The 17,893-nt window shown below is 37.1% G+C and overlaps 1 protein-coding gene across 1 annotated transcript in view; it reads right to left on the bottom strand.

Annotated features, from left to right (window-relative positions):
• Positions 1-17,893, bottom strand: part of TMEM131 (transmembrane protein 131) — a 195,050-nt gene that overhangs the window by 38,076 nt on the left and 139,081 nt on the right. The window contains 16 exon segments of the mRNA XM_036872423.1: positions 4,111-4,177; positions 4,628-4,737; positions 5,438-5,524; positions 5,526-5,577; positions 7,431-7,548; positions 7,706-7,781; positions 7,884-8,036; positions 11,558-11,644; positions 12,947-13,051; positions 15,553-15,687; positions 15,779-15,889; positions 16,954-17,069; positions 17,072-17,095; positions 17,098-17,124; positions 17,214-17,253; positions 17,256-17,367. Of these exon segments, the coding sequence (XP_036728318.1) occupies positions 4,111-4,177; positions 4,628-4,737; positions 5,438-5,524; positions 5,526-5,577; positions 7,431-7,548; positions 7,706-7,781; positions 7,884-8,036; positions 11,558-11,644; positions 12,947-13,051; positions 15,553-15,687; positions 15,779-15,889; positions 16,954-17,069; positions 17,072-17,095; positions 17,098-17,124; positions 17,214-17,253; positions 17,256-17,367 (1,420 nt within the window).

The following is a 17,893-nucleotide window of genomic DNA, read 5'->3' as shown; positions in this document are numbered from 1 at the left end:
TAAATATATTGTGCCACTCCCTTCTGGCTTGTTGAGTTTCTGCTGAGAATCAGCTGTTAACCTTATGGGAGTCCCTTGTATGTATTTGTTTGTTTTTTCCCTTGTTGCGTTTAATAATTTTTCTTTGTCTTTAATTTTTGTCAATTTAATTACTATGTGTCTTGGCATGTTTCTCCTTGGGTTTATCCTGCCTGGGACTCTCTGCGCTTCCTGGACTTGGGTGGCTATTTCCTTTCCCAGGTTAGGGAAGTTTTTCAACTATAATCTCTTCAAATATTTTCTCAGAGTCTTTCTTTCGTTTCCTCTCTTCCCTCTGGGGACGCTATATGAATGTGTGGTGTGTTTAATATTGTCCCAGAGGTCTCTCAGGCTGTCTTCATTTCTTTTCATTCTTTTTTCTTTATTCTGTTCTGTGGCAGTGAATCCACATTCTATCTTCCAGGTCACTTATCCGTTCTTCTGCCTCAGTTATTCTGCTACTGATTCCTTCTAGTGTATTTTTCATTTCAATTATTGTATTGTTCATCTCTGTTTGTTTGTTCTTTAATTCTTCTAGGTGTTTGTTCTTTAATTCTTCTAGGTCTTTGTTAAACATTTCTTGCATCTTCTCGATCTTTGCCTCCATTCTTTTTCCAAGGTCCTGGATCATCTTCACTACCATTATTCTGAATTCTTTTTCTGGAAGGTTGCCTATCTCCACTTCATTTAGTTGTTTTTCTGGGGTTTTATCTTGTTCCTTCATCTGGTACATAGTCTTCTGCCTTTTCATTTTGCCTATCTTTCTGTGAATGTAGTCTTCATTCCACAGGCTGCAGGACTGTAGCTCTTCTTGTTTCTGCTGTCTGCTCTCTGGCAGGTGAGGCTATCTACTGAGCACGTGCCTTTTCAATACCATGTGATAAACTGGAGTACGCACGCAGTACCCCTTGCAGCATGCTGGACCATGCTGTCTGGGAGAGCTATCGTTTCAGATGCCAACTGAACTAGTTCCTGCCTCCGCAACACCATTTATATTTGAAAGAACGACTGACAGTCAATATATGGTTATTCAGACTGGAGTAGTTAGTAGACATTTTTACGAAATGAAGTGCATCTGTTCCTTTAAGGGAACAACTGAAGCATTTGTTGCCAATGGTAAATTTGAGTGTTTCAGTGAAATTTAGAATTTTGGCCTGTGAGCTTTAGAGCCAATAGTTAAAGAACTCCCTGATGAGATTAGTGGTTGTAAGAATGAATATGATTTTCTGGATACTGCAGAGTGAATTGTGTCAACATTTGGAAGCTCTTCATATCTTAGTGAAGCAATATTTTCCAAATGACTGATGCATGGTGTTATGATAACTAAAAAGGCAATTAAGACACTCCTTTTTGCAACTACATGAATGTGTCAGGTCAGGTCAGATATTTATCATATACTTCATCGAAAACAATGTATCATAAGAGACCAAATGCAGAAGCAGATAGGAGAATCTATCTGTATATTAAGTCAGAGAGCCATTGAAGAGCTCTGTAAAAATGTAAAACAATCTACTCTTCTTACAAAATGGCTCTTAAAATAATATATATCTATTTTTTCATTTTTATATTATCTATGTCAAATAGAATGGGCTTATTATTATTTTATTATTATTTTAAATGAATTAAATCAATATTTTAATGATCTCTTCAGTTTTAATTTCTACTATGGTAAATATTGATAGATGCACAACCACATAAACAAACAATCTCTTGGAGTCCTTAATAATTTTTTAAAATTGAGATAAAGTAGAAATTCTTAATTATTTTTCAGACTGTAAAGGAATCCTGAGACCAAATATTCTGAGATCCACAGTTTTATAGCACTGTAGAGAACTGTGATAGAATTTATCCTAAGCTCACCCTAAGACCTCCTCCAGCATTTCTTATTTAGAATAAACTCCTGAGGTCTAGAGTATTCTTATTCATCTTCCTATCTCTCACAGTACCTATATCTTGTAGGTACCACTAAAGATTTGGTAAGATAAAAAAAGGTAAATACTAGGTCATTTACTTCTTATGAGTATTTCCTCTCTTATAAAAGCAGAGTAAAAGGAATTTCTGGTTACTGAGCTTTCTAGATATTGGAGTCTAGATAACCTTGAACTTATTATGGTTGGCACTTTATGGATGGAAAAAGCAAAGTAAAAAAGATTCCAAGAGAAGGGCATGGACTAGAATATAAGACTGTCTAAATTTCAGTCTAGTATTCTACCTATTATTACTCAGCAGAAAAGAAAAATACAACATTGGAAAATTACTTCTCTTTTTTTAAAAATTACTTTCTTATTTAAGATTTACTTAAAAATAGACAATAGACAATACAAATTCCATAAAGGTTTGGCTAATTATGCCTTATACATTAAAACACAAAGCTATGGGAAAGGACACAAATCCTTCAAGAACTACAAAACATCAAGTTGGACAGGTTAATTAGTGATTCCTAACCAGTAATGACCATGTGTCACGAAAGTATGGGCAAGGGTTCTGGACTCTGAGAGAACTAGATTTGAATTTGGCCCTGCCAGTTATGACAGGTAGGAACTTGGGCAAGTTACTTACTCCTCTCTCTGAGCTTTGTTTTTCCACCACCAACAGAACAAGGGAATAACTTATTCTTAGGGTGGTTAGTAATAGCTCAGCCTGGCTATTGTAATGATTACATGAAATTATAAATGTGAATGCAACTGGCATAATGCTGACACATAGTAGGTGCTCATGAAATACTGAAAACCTTCGTATTGCCTTTCCTTCCCACCTGGTGAGCCACAGATTGACTCATCCAGTCAACATTCATTGAGGGCTTCCTATGTCCCAAGCAACCCATCTAAGGGCTTCCATGTTGGTCTTGTAACCTTTTCAAAAACTTTGTAATATACAAATTATTAACTTTCACTTACAAGTGAAGAAGTTGAAGTTTGGAAAGGTTATTTACTTGGTCAGGTGACCAAGCTAGTAGGGTACAAAGCCATGGTTATTCTAGGAGCCAACCTCCCTCATTCCAATGGGAAGCAGCAAAGCCACAGCATGGCAGGAAGGCTCCCGTGGCTACTTGACAGACTGGGACCCGTGCTCAGCAAAAGAGTTCACAGCAAGGAGAGGAAGGAGCTGGCTGTTTACTGTTTTCACTCAGAGTAATTCAGATGATGGAGGATTAACTAGATTCCTACTTCTCTCATTCACTCAACACCATTCGTATTATAAATGTGGGAAGGAAACCATACAAATAGAAGACAGCCCTCAAGGAGCTTATACCCAGAACTGGGAAACAAGGTACCTACCATACGTCAAAAAGAAAACAAAAAACAGTTAACATGCTTGCAAACAAGATTCAGGGAGAGCCAGAGAGCCGAATCAGTGCAGGCTTCCACAGCCAGCAGGGCTGGTGTGAACAGGCTGTTTAAGGCTGGATGAGAGTGGCTGGGCAGGAGGAAGGGCGTCGAGGCCAAGAGACTTGGGCCAGTTTGCAGGTGGCTTTAGTTCCAAGTGCTAATTTCCTGACTGACACAGATCCTACACATTAAGTTCTTATATAATCATGAGTGGTTAGTGGCTGCTCAGCCCGGCCCCGTATGATAGAGAATATTTGGTCCTAGAAACACACAGTTACGTATACATTTATTAGTTTAAAATACTTGTTGAGTTAAAACTATGCTCTCTACTGCGCTAAGTATGAATACAGCTAGCCGTGGGTCTGGCCTTCATGGAGCTTACAATTTTATTAGAAAGTATCCAAAATAAAAATTTAAATGACCAAGCTCAATATTTTGAGGCTTAATAAAAAAAAAATTATCTATCAGTATATACCTTATCTACATATTCTCAGAGGTTCTGGCAGCCATTATTATGAACCTTCATGAGCTTAATGTTTAATGCCCACAAACAGGACCTTCTATTAAGGGTGTCTCATGGCAATCTAAATCCCACCCATTCTTCTGGGGCTTTTTGCCTCTAAAATAATTACTAGACCATTCTGACTTCTTCAGTAACTTGCCCTTCAGCCAATTTAAGGATGGTCAATATTTTTCTTTCACAATTGCACTGATCATATTGTAGAATTACTTCTTTGGAATAGTATGAAGTTTGAATACTTACACTGTTTCTGAAGACTTGGAATTCTAGTGTTCTTAAATCTATCTTTGCCACCTTACTTAAGTTAAACCTGAAATAAAAAAACATACACATATTTCTTTGTAAACAGCATCATAATTAAAGGGGTTATAAATACTAAGGTTGTGCTTATCTTTTGGCAGATTTTGAGATCAATGTTATCAGATTAACAGCCTTCAAAAAATAGCCACAATTTACAGTTACTATTTTGTTCACTTTTTAAAACTAAAATATTTGAAAGGCTCCCCACTTGCTTCCTCTTTATAAATTTTAGGAAGGAGTTCTATATTATTTTTTTCTTGTCTTAAACTGGAAGCTTTTCTAGATGCTTAATATAATATCCCTCTCTCTCCCCAGAACCTTCTCTCAACTTAAATTACAGATGCAGAATTTCTCTAAGCCCAATCTATTACTGTATGAGCTGAAATAAAGTTTTAAATGTGTAAAATAATAATTCACTGCTAATATGAAAACATTTTGATAATCTACCAGCAATGCCTACCTTGATATTAACTTATCTATAAAGATGGAAGGGTTGGAATATAAGGCCAGAGGAATAAACTGAATGTAGACAGGAGCATCTGCAGGATTTTCTAACGTAATCTCTTCTTCCTTAAACAAAGTAAAGACACAGTAAGTGAAAGATTGCCACCGTTAAAAGAGCCAGGACATGCAGCCAACCTAAGTGTCCATCGACAGATGAATGGATAAAGAAGATGTGGCACGTATATACAATGGAATATTACTCAGCCATAAAAAGAAATGAAATTGAGTTATTTGTAGTGAGGTGGATGGACCTGAGTCTGTCATACAGAGGTGAAGTAAGTCAGAAAGAGAAAAACAAATACCGTATGCTAACACATATATATGGAATCTGAAAAAAAAGAAATGGTTCTGATGAACCTAAGGGCAGGATAGGAATAAAGACGCAGATGTAGAGAATGGACTTGAGGACACGGGGAGGGGGGAAGGGTAAGCTGGGAGGAAGTGAGAGAGTGGCATGGACATATATACACTACCAAATGTAAAACAGACAGCTAGTGGGAAGCAGCCGCATAGTGAAGGGAGATCAGGTCAGTGCTTTGTGACCACCTAGAGGGGTGGGATAGGGAAGGGTGGGAGGGAGACGCAAGAGGGAGGGGATATGGGGATACATGTATACGTATAGCTGAGTCACTTGTTATACAGCAGAAACTAACACAACATTGGAAAGTAATTATACTCCAATAAAGATGTTAAAAAAAAAAAAAGAGCAGATACTTCATAACCCTATTACAGATTTCCCAGAACTGATGTCACTCTGAATACTTACTGAAGAGCAGTTTGTATTAGTAAGGGGAAACCTCATGTGACGGGGTGAGCTGAGGACGGATGGCCAGGAGAGCTCGGCAGTGATTTTTTGACAGTATGTTTTTTTGAAGGTCTGTATTTACTTCAAATATAGCGCTCAATCTAGAAAACAATTTGTAAGTCACTGTAACAAAATGAAATATTTGAGTTTTCTGAATACAGGAAATTCTATTAGGCTTGTGTACTTGAGAAATTTTATTTGCTCTAATATTTAATTATGCTTTTCATAGAGACATGTATGAAGATGTCTCTATTTTGGCACAAAGAGCTGCCAAAGTATCACTGATCACCTGTACAGTATTGTTTACGTACTGAATACGAAAGGGAAAAGGCAGGGATATTCAGAAAACATGATGTTATGGGGATCCTAAAGGATCTTGCATGTTTAGTGGAAAGATTCAGACACCAACAGCAGGCAAATATTTTCAGTAGAACTAATAAGAAGGCAGTGCACTGCTTGGCATATGGCTTTTTCCCCACTTGAGATAAAAACAAAACAAAATCCTGATATACAATGAAGACATCAGTTGAAGAGGTAACACATAAGAGGATTCTGTCCAGATATATATAGTTAAGAGCAATTTTCAGGGCCTCATTTGACTATTTCCCTACTTATGAGTATTTATAAGCCAGCTGTTAAGAACTCAGAGCACATTCCCTAAGGAAACAATATTATAAATGGGGCTAAGGTGCCTGGGCACAAACACTGAAGCCTGTTTTATCCTATAAGACTACTGAATTATGACACCCTAATATTGGTGAGAGTACTGGTTTTGTACGACGAGTAACAAATTCTCTGTAACATGCATGCTGAGAAAGTAAGACAAAGGCAGGGGCAGGGAAAATGCCACATTCACTGTGCAACTGGGACACAGTGGCACAGGGCAGGCAGGGAGCCTGGGTCTTTAGGAGTGAAACACTAGGCTCACAGAGAGGAAAGCAGGGGTTTCAGGGGGTGGGGCGTGAAGAGGTTCCTTGGCAGATGAACCTAGGGCAGCACTGCAAGTTATTTATTCATAATTGGATGCTAAACTGTGGAGGCGACCTATACCTTACAATGTCTGCTGTGGAACTGCAGAGGGCCAAGGAGTGTTTGAATTAGTGTTCTCTTAGTGAGTTCATTAGAAGTAGTCTCTGTACTAATTTTAACCATTTTAAAGTTAAAATTTAACTCTCTTTTGCCTTAAGAGAACTTTTCACAGCAGATAGTTCAGATAAATAGAAACCTGCAGATTTAATCATTCATGGCTTGAAAATCTTAACAGTACTACAAATTGGAAGATCCTGATGATACTGACAAATACATTTCAAATCAGCCAATGGAGAAGAACAGTTTTCATCAGTTTGCTAGTCAAATTCTCTTCTGAAGTACACAGAAAGATCAAATTTCTATACTGCCACAAAAGTGTGTCTTTGCTTTTGAATCCAGATGCGGTACTGATTTGCTGCTGGGACATTTTCTACCTGCCACAGACATAAGGTTGAGCCCATGTGAACGGGCCAGGCACCCCTAACAACTCAGCTCTGGAAAGGGAGGAAGCAGTTCTTTTCAGGAGGAGCAGAGACACTCCTCCTCCTGTGAGGTTAAAGCCAGAAAGTGTTTTCCTAGCCTTTAACAGAGGTCAGTGGTAGGTAGAAACTTTCTTTCTTATGCAAATGGATGTGTCTAAGGTAAACAATGAAGTTATCCTGCACAAGGACAACTTCATCGAGTTTCTTTGACTTTAAGGAAGCATCTAGAACACTGGAAAAAGACAAAATGGTAGTGTGCATACTTCTGAGAAATATACAATTACAATGGCAATTCAAGATGCCTCATTATAATTTCCTGAAGATTAGGCATATTTTCTTACCTACAGAGAAATAAAATAACCTAATATAAGAATAACTTTAGAAAGTCATGTTTCATCCTGGCAAAGACAGCTCAAATACTTAAATGAAGCAAAACCACTTACTTATGACCGGAATTTTCCTTTATTCCCATCCACCCTTTGAACAGGCTTTGATGCAAATCCCAGTCAGCGTCCCAAGCATCTTCCTGCATGGCTATACCAGGCTGTACTTTGGGTTCAGCTAAACCAAGGAGACAAATGGTATGACGTAGTCAGCCCTTCAAATGATTTCTATAGCATCAAGAGACAGGGATGGGCTTTAAAAGTGGCCGCCTTTTATTAAAGAGCATTCTGGGGAGGGAGTGAAGGGCATGAGAGAGAACGGCAAGATAACTTACATTTGGACAGAAAAGGCAAGCCAACATAGCAATGATCCCCACACTGCAGTCCAGGATCAAAATAAATGTTTGCAATCTATAAAGAGGCACAGGAGAACCATGAATCCCAAATCCACAGAAGGTCACAATAACAAAGGACTAATGGATGGGAATTTTTGCAAATATAACATTTTCAAACCTTTGATTTTTTCCCTGGCTCCAAATCTTCCTTATTGCCCCATAATCGTTTGTAGTAAAATCGTACATCTTCTGACAAAGATCGTATTTGTTGGATCTTTACCTTCTGTGAGAAGGAATTCATAATATTTAAACTCTGATGAACTATTTTCCCCTGAAGGAAGAAAACAAACAAACTCATCTGTAAATGGTAGATTTTCTTCAGAACACACACTTTAGAGCTGACAGACATATTTCTAGGAAACCAAAGTTCAAAGGACATTTACAATTTTCAAAAGTTGATAAACTTTAAATCTGTAACCAGAGCCCCTCCTCCAAATATATGTATTTTGTTGTTTTTATGGCCCATTACAGATAAATTAGCAGGAAAAATCTCTGCAATTTCATAAAAATGAATTAAAGTAAAAATGTTCACATACTAACAAAGGTACAGAGCTAGCTTTGAATAAAGGAAGCAGTCACTGTCAGTTTGTTAAGAAAGGTTTGATTATACCAAGGCCAAGTTGCCTTAAAAGTATCCAAATTCAGGATGAAATAACTGAACTCTAAAATCCAAAGCTATTTTCTTTATAAAAGAAAAATACTATTTGTGCCAAAGAGAAATTAGACGTTTTCAAAAAACACACGTTATCAAGCATCATATTAAAACAGCATACAGATTAAATCATTAAATTACCAATGATTGCTCTTATCAGCTGCATGCTTCTCCCTATGACAGGGTACCAGATTTTAAATAAAAAATTACATGATTCAAATAATCATCAATAAGAATCATATTATAATATTTTACTTTCTTTTGTCTGAATACAGAACCAGAATCCTATAACCTGATTCCTAGTCATTTGAAGAAGTCTCTAAAATGACCAGACCTGCTGGTCTAATATTTGGTATTGAAAGACAAAGAAGTCGGGACTTCCCTGGTGGTCCAGCAGTTAGGACTCCCGCTCCCGGTGCAGGGAGCCTAGGTTTGATCCCTGATCAGGGAACTAGATCCCACATTCCACAACTAAAAGATCCTGCGTGCTGCAACTAAGACCTGGCACAGCTGAATAAATAAATAAAGGTTTAAAAAAAAAAAAAAGACAAAGAAGTTAAGAAATGAACAGTAAAAGGAGTTGAATGATGGTGCAGTTAAGACTAACACTCATCATTTACAGTCTAACCAGAGTAGAAAGATGTTAGAGGGTGGGGACGCTGCTGTGAGGATAAGAACATAAGAGAAGAAAGCAGAAGCCTATGCTGAGTCCCAGCTTGGCCTCCAACCAGCTGTGTCTTCCCGGCAGTTACCTGGTCTTCATGCACCTGTAATAACTACTACTCTTGTGCCCACGTCTTGTCTCTCAGGGGTATGGTGGGGATCAAAAGAGGTAACAGATACAGAAGTTCATTTTACAATGATATTCAAATATGAAGTATTAAACTGTGAGTTATTTGAAATGTTCATTCTTAAGTACCAAGTTTTCATCACTTGGCTCTAGTAGTCTCCATCTGATAAGAGATTTTACAGAATTTCATGACTGTTATGGGCTGAATGTCTGTGTGCTCCCCCACACTCACATGTTGAAATCCTAACCCCCAGTGTGATGGTATCAGGAGGCAGGGCCTTTGGGAGGTGATCAGGTCATGAGGGTGGAGCCCTCATGAACAGGATTAGTGCCCTTAAAAGAGACACAAGAGCTTGCCCTCCCTGTCTGCTCTTTTGGTTGTGCGAGGATACAATGAGAAGATGCCCATCGGCAAACCGAGGAAGTAGGCCCTCACCAGACACCAGATCTGCTGGTGCCTTGATCTTGGACTTCCCAGCCTCCAGAACCATGAGAAATAAACGTCTGTTGTTTAAGCCACCCAATCTATGGTAATTTGTTACAGCAGCCCAATTAAGACCAATTATCAAGTTAATTTGTAATTCCAAGCAAACATCTGATCCTATAAGCCATCTGAAGATACCTGAAGGCTTAATCTGAAGTACTGCAAAACCAACACCTTGTTTTTATAGATGCCTTCTCATTTACTCTGTCCATGAGCCTTTCACTTAGTCATCTACTGAATTATTCCCTTCCAGGATTTATGCAGGGATCAAGGAGATCATGGATTGAAAAGGCAACTGAAGGTTCTTTTGGATAAATAATGAAGTCAAGAGTTCTGTATAGTCAGTACAAAGTGGAATGATAAGAAGACAAAGATTTAATTAAGACCCAAACTTAGGTGTGCTGAACCTATTAATTCAAATTTATATTTGAAGCTAATTTATATTTAAGAGGCTAAATTTTGAATTTAGGTATTATCGTATATAGCGTTAAGATTTTGCAATGTACTGTTTCTCTTAACCTGTCAGGTCTCCTACCACAGCTGAGAGACACTTCCATCTGCTCCAAGGCGTCCTGAATCGACTACACTATCTTCCTGCAAAAGGTGGCCTCCTGGTTTCCCCGTTTCTTTCCTCCCTGTTCTCCAGGCTCAAACTCTATGTCACATTCTTGAGTCCTCTATCTACCTACCTACCCATACCTGTTTCCATTAGTATGACCTCCTCAAGATATTCAAGTACAGTTCAAACGGTTTATCTGAAATGTCTCTTGCCTATGTTCTCTTTTTCATCATTTTGCTCCTTCATCCACCCATTATCTACTATAGATCCCTGCTACTTGGGTATAAGATCCCTCATCTCTTTCCCACCAGATCTCAGAGTCTTGTTGGGGAGACCAACACATAAGGCAACATTTACAGCACAATGTGAGGCTTGCTGCAAGAGAAGTAATCTCAAATTGTTTCAGAAGAACACATGAAATAACTAGTACTGTCTCGTGAAGAAATCTTCAGAGAGGAGAGGACAATGGAATTGGATCTTGAAAGACATGTAGGAGTTCTTGAAGGTAGGAGAGGAGGAAGGGCAGCCAAGGCAGATGAGCAGCAAAGGCGTGGAGGTATGAAAGAGATTTACTGCCTCTGCCAACGCCTTAAGCTCAAACCTCCCTTTGACGTTTTCCTTGTGGACCGTGGCCAGAGTCTCTGGGTTGGCTTCCAGGCACACTATTGCTACTCCCAGACGTGTCCTACATTTACTTCTGCCAGAGAGCCAGTCTTGAAAGCTTAACTCTGACGACGTCCAGCCTCTGCTCAAAAACTTTAGATTTTCATGGACTTAAGTGCATTGCATTTTTTTCATGCTATCACTCCAAGGTACCATTCCATCTTCTCTCTTGAAACTTCCCTGCATTCTTGTAAAACTGGACAACTCACCACTGCCTAAAGCCATCTCAGACTTTGCTGCCTGTGTCTCTATTCAGGTTGTTCCCTGGGCCCTGAATGTTATTCTTGCTACCCCTTGTTTATCCCTGCCAGAAGAAATTCCAAGCCAATTCACACGGCATCTTCATCAATTAGATATGTATTTTCTTCATAGCATGTTATTTTTCACCTCTTAGGGCAATTTCTACATCCTGCTCTACGTCTATGAATCATGGACCCATTTCTCATTCTAGATTGAAAACTTTTTGAGAGAAGGGACTATTTCTTATTCTTCTTTATGTCTCCTAAAGAAGCTGGTACAATGTCTTACCTTAAAATAAGTGATTAATAAAGAGTAACTGACTTTATTGTTGAATTCTAGGAACATAGAGGTAAAGGCAAAGAGAAAAAAATTAGCAGAAGAAGGCTACAAATTAACTGTCTTACTGGAAAAGAAGGTGGAAGAACCATATGCTTTGGGAAGCAAGTCAGAGAACCCACTGCGATCACAGCTTTCACGGGAATTGTTAGGATCTGTGGAGGGAAGAAGCAAACCACAGAGAAATGAGTGTTTAAGTCTGCGATTGACACTGACAGTAGTTGCAGGGGGACAGTTATTTTGGGGAATTAAAAGAAACAATCTTGGGATGTATATTAGCATTAACCAACTGATAAGCAAAATTAAAATCACCCATGGATACTGTTTAATCTATCCATGTACTTCATAAAATGCACTGAAATACAATAAATTTCCATGTACTTCTCAGTGATTCGATGAAAACATGGTAAACAAGACCAAACAATGGGGAAGGAATGAAGAACAGATTTTTCATAATATAGGTTATTTTGTAGATTATTAATTTAAAAAGTAAAGTTCAATTATTCTCCTAAAACAATGAATGAAAATCCAGCATTTTCTAAAGTTACATAGCTCTCTATTTTTTGTACTCAGCAATAAATTAACATCAACCTAATTTGAAAAAATGAGTTGAACGTTCCAGATTTTGAATCTCAACTCGTACTCTTATTTGCAATTCACAAAGATACTGATACTTTGCTAAGATATGAAATGTACTTATTCCCATCAAAAGTGATAAATGTGGATTCCTTATTTTTGGAGGTAATTAATTTGACATACTCCCAACATATCATTTATTATTAAATGACCAATTCTGTTTATTCTGAATTAGTTTTCTTTCATGCGGGGGTTGTATGTACTGAACAGATAGGAGAACAAGGGTAGCAAGTTGCTGACTTCAGCAAAGAGCTCTGAAATAATAAATCAAAATATTTAGGTGTGGCAGAAATATGTCTCTTCAAAGTCTCATTGAATGCAACATGTCAAACCCCACAAAAAGCCTTTAAAAAGTTCACTGATTTTCACTTGGTTCCTTGACTTAGAATGACATGTAAATATGATTGTGAGAACTCAAATTAAGATGTGATTTCCTGATTGTATCTTCCTTTTTGGAAATGTTACACAGGAGGATATTTATGACCTCAGAAAAGAGAGAGACCTATCTCAGGAATTTCAGTCAGGGTCTGTGCAATGCTACAACTATTTGTAAGCAGGCTTCTAACAGCAATTCTAAATGTGCCAAATGCATTTTTCTGAAGTTGTTTTTAGTCAAAAGATTTGGGTTTTATCAGAAAACTATGAGCTAATGAACACCAATATTCTGTAAATTATTCTCAAAAGCTCAGTTTTTAAGGCATGAAAGTGGTAAACTGTAACTTTCTGAGTAAACTTAGTTCTCTGTTTCTATAACAACAATAAAAGACTGAATTATTCAGAAAGACCCCATTGACATGAATCCCTGTAAATAAAGTCCTTACCTCATAGTCTGTTGTGATCTGTATGGCCCCATCATGAATCCCTTCCAGTTTTTTTGCAGTAAGTTTGACTCTGAACACTGCAAAATATCCTGAAGCTAATATTACCTGTATGTAGGAGAAATGACATAATTCATCAGCCTTGCTGGCTGAAGTTTTCTATTAAAATGGAAAAGAAAGCTACAGTGATAAACTGACTTCAAAATCCTAACCTGTACCAGTGTAACACTGAATTACCATATCATCACATACAAATATCTCAAAATAATGCCCATCCCTGGATGTTTACCTACTATACTTATTCCATGGGCCACTGAGAAAACTAGTTCCCTGAGGAACAGCTGACTTCTCAGCTGCAAAGCTGGGGAGGGGTGTGGTCCTCACACCCCAACCGTGTACGTGCAGGGTCAAAGCGGGTGAGGGCTGCAGCAGAGGGACACAGCCTTCCACTGACCCTTTGGCCGCATTAGGGCACAAGTATTAATACAAAGTTGGTTATGCTTCAAGTTCTGAATTTAACTCTGTCATGTTCTAATAACCATGTCTTCAGATCCACTGAGATTGGATCATATGGAAACATCAAGAATCATGGAAAGAAGGAAAAGTTAAGCAATAAAAATGTGAAAGAAAGGAGAATGTGGATCTTGTTTTCTCAAGCTATTTGCTGATGTTTCTGGCACTTAACCTTTTCAATCATGATACTTCCAAAAAACATGAAATTCAATTTGTGAAGTTGTACTTTAGTTTGTAGTAGTTATATTTTACCTAGAGTTCACATTTACTTCAAAATAACAAATGTTGATATGCCAAACATACTCACTTTCCCCCTTTTATAAGCATTTCTGTGTTGGTTTTGTGCAATTTTAACATTTTCATCATGACTCTAACCAGCCAAATAAGAGCATGTGTCTGAAGAGCACAGAGAGCTGTTGGCAATGTGTGTTTCATAAGGAACAGGATGCTTATTTAGTTCACAGGTTTGGCTTTTTGGAAAACAGGTGGAAAGCAGTTGAAAGTTTAGGCATTACAAACTTAAAAAAACACATATTGTGGAGTTGCTATTTTGAAGCTGGCAACTCACTACAACTTCCTGTTTTAAGTAAGCGTTCATAACAGTGATCTCATCTTTCTGTCCCTTGTTTTTGTGTTTATACAGTTTTATATAAAACCTAATTCTAAAACCCTAAAGTTTCAAGCAGGCTTCATGTTACTGAGTGGACCTCTCAAATTTAAGTAGTAAGTGTTAACACATGTTATTTAGTACGAGGAAATGATCCAGAGTCCTAAAATTATTAATTTATAATGTCTTATAAAAAACAGTATAATTCAACCATCTCAGATTAGATATACATACAATTTTACTGTAACTTCATTGTTGAAATGAACACATTAATGGCTGGTCTCATTATTATCCTTTTTCAGCATTCTATTTGTATTAAAAATAAAACCTCGGCTGGGGTGACAAATATTACTTCTCATGGGCATATTCTTTTTTGTTTTAAAAGGAGGCTTTATTTATGAATCAAATTTAAAACATTATAAATTATTAAAATGCAAACACCCATATATCGACCACAATATCTGATTATGTAGCTTGAATGTCACACAACTGTAATTAGAATACACATTATTTAGTACTATTTCCCACGTTTTCAGAAATCCTTTTCCAAATTTCTACATACAATTGTATTTGCAGCTTTTTACTTGCTTTAATATTCAATCATAAAATCATGACTTTATGCATTTGGCTGTTTCCAGTTATTCGGAATTATTAATAATGCTATCACAAACATCTGCATTCTCAGAGCTTTTGGCTCTTTAAATTACTTCCATGGGAAAAATTCCCAGGAGTGGTATATATTGCCAGATTGTCCTCCAAAAAACCTATTTTGGGAGATGTTTCAATGTTTAAGCCAATTTTTATGACCTACGGCATTCCATGGAAGCATATTTGTCAGTAACCTCTGTGCATAAGGACATTTGCTTTTCCTTTTGTAAAACTGCCACAAGAAGTTCTATGCTAACCTACAGATGACATATGTTCTGCTCCTTCAAAGTCATACAAGGTGATTCTACTAATTCTGTTCTGAGTAGGTATAAACTCCAAGTTCTCTTTTCAGTAGTGATCAGGGCTTAGACTGCTATATTCATTTACTCTTGTTTCATGCTCTTTTATGACCAACTGTACATAAGATAGAGTAAAAGTATATAGGGAGATTCACACAGAGATCCACCAAACGATGTTTGCCTCACTGATACTCTCTTCTAATCAGTACAGAGAATTGACCAGAAATATTACTGTATAATTGAAAACACCTTCTATCAATGTGCAGGGTTATCTCTTCTGCCTAGTGAATTCAATGAACACAGGGTTAGTTTACTACCCATGGGAATTTCTCCTGTAAGGACACTTGTGTTATAACTTAACTCCTTTGAGTCTCAAGTGCTCTCTCACCATGAAAGGAGGGGGTTTAAGTAGACTACCTATAAGGTCCTTTCAACATCAAATAGCCAGTGCTATTGCAACTCTCATAAAACTATTATGATGACTAGTCTTCTATTTGAGGTTTACATCTAAGTTTAAGGAAACAATAAAAAAGTTAACTTACTGATGACTGGTCTGATAAAGAGGATTTTTCTAACTCTGGAAGGCTTGAGATTATTGTAGTTCTATTGCCTCTTTCAGTAGCTACGAGTTCTATTGATAAACCATCTCCAATGATATGCCAACTTTTTATAGCCAACTTAAAAAAGAGAAAGATATGAAAGTGATTATTGCGGCACTAGCATAAAATCCTTAAATGTGAGTTAGAATAAAAACAATTTTTTTTTTACCTCAATTGGGTTGCTGTTTATAATTGCAAATAAAATATTACTTGCTTCTGTAGCACTCAGTATACCAAAATCTATGAAACGTTCTTCTATTTTGGGGGGTAATACAAAGTACTGGAAAGATATAAAAGAACTAGATTAAATGTAAAGTCACACTTATGTAAGAGAATGTTATCAAGAAAAATAACTGTATTAAGATATACTAAGGTTCCTATATTTTATGTAAATATACGCATACATAATATATAATTAAGAACTTTGCACAATGGAAATATTTTGATTACTCAGAAATGAAAACACTCATGGCCTCTACTGAATTGCTAGTTCTCCTCTGAAGGCACATAAAAGCAGCAGGAAACTAAAGTGCTAGGTGAGGTTAAGTGGAGCCCTGGAGAATTAGGCAAAAAGTCCTCAGTCTCAGCAAACATCACACATTCATGAAAGCAGCTACACACCTGTAGTCATTTAAGCAAAAGAAATGCAGAAGGAGTGGTGTAATAGTGATGGTCCCTTCAGCTCTAAAATTCTTATTGATGCTAGCTTTTTGGAGAACTACATTTCTATGTTTTCACTTTCTTTTTTTCTTTTATATCTTTCCTATCAGTTTTCTTTCTTATCTAAACTTCTTTCATTGATAATTGTAAGCACAGCTTTGTTTGGATTTTTTTCCCTGGCTTATTTTTTGTACTAGAAAGACCTTTATTTCCTTTCCTGCCATATTTAGGTGACTATTCCAGCTGTGTCTTTCCCACCTATTCCCTCTTTCTTATCTGGTTCTCTTCTTCATTCTTGCACTTCCTGGTTTTGGTCATCTCTTCCCTACATAGTTTCCTTTTCACCCGCCCTATAGTATTTCTTCCCTGCTTATTATCTTTCTTCCACTTAGCTTGTTTTTAGCTTCCCCATGACTATGACAGTTTAAAAGCAAAACCAAGAGAAAGTGGAATGTGGAAAAGATCTAAATAGAGGCGTAACTAGAGGAGTCAACTGCATCATGAGGAGACATGGCTGCTGGGAGGGTGAAAATCTTGTAAGTACTGACGAGGGAGGAATTAGGACAACTTGTAAAGCACAGAAACAGCAAAATTTAAGTGTGTGCAACACGATTGCCTGACAGTAGCTGAAAACACAAAAGATGTATAGGGAGTTTAAAATTTAAAGGTAGATAGCATACTTACATCTAAAAAACCTGTGTATACCCGCACAGGTAAATGAAACTTAGAGGCATTGGTAATAAGTAAAATATTGTTATCTATGTGCATGGATGATGTGGATGGCATAAAAAACAGAGTAAGATGTATCCTGATCCATGTGGAAGATTAAGACTGGTTTGCTGAAGTTGTGAACCTAGGAAATGATGGGAGAGAAAAAACAATGTGTCAGTATCATTTGCTTGGCAGATCAGTAAAATTAAAAGTATGAGGGTTCCCCGACATACTTAAACATTGTTTGGCTTCTTCTGGTAGCAACACATCGTGAGAATGAGGATCGCAAAACTGAAAGTGTTAGTAAGGTAAACTGGCCTTTCCACAGGGTCAGCAGGAGTGTCCCGGATGTGAAACAGTGTTGCAGAGTGATCAAATCCCAAATAACTATTGAAAAAAACAAAAACAAATAAATTATTTCTATTTCCACGTGTTAATTTAAAATCCAAGTTCTTTCGCTGTGAGTAATAATTTACGTTCAGCATTAGGACTGTCATTAGAGAACTAAGACTATAAACATTTTAGTGGTTGACCACATGGAGTCCCTGCCGTGCTGGACATTAAACTATTATTGGTTAAAGTATAATTAGAAAATGAACTACATATATTATTGCCCATTTATAAAAAGCTGTAATTCTAGAACAGCGTTTTAACGAGTCTATAAAGGAATATAAATGATTTTGTTTCAAGTGACAATATACTTTAATAACAAGCCATAGCCACTTGCATGTTACAAAAGAATTACAGAAAGGAAATGGTTCAAATGATTTAAAATCAGATTCATTTTTCTATTGTATTATGGAATCATTAAGACTTCATTTAAGCCCAAATCATATCAGCCCATTTACCTCTTTCTTCTAAAAAAGTAAAAAAAATAAACAAAATACAGGAGATTTTTCTCCTTTATAGTTGA

Source organism: Balaenoptera musculus, chromosome 13 (assembly GCF_009873245.2).
Source record: "Balaenoptera musculus isolate JJ_BM4_2016_0621 chromosome 13, mBalMus1.pri.v3, whole genome shotgun sequence".
NCBI classification, from domain to species: Eukaryota; Metazoa; Chordata; class Mammalia; order Artiodactyla; family Balaenopteridae; genus Balaenoptera; species Balaenoptera musculus.
This window is presented reverse-complemented; position numbering and strand designations above follow the sequence as displayed.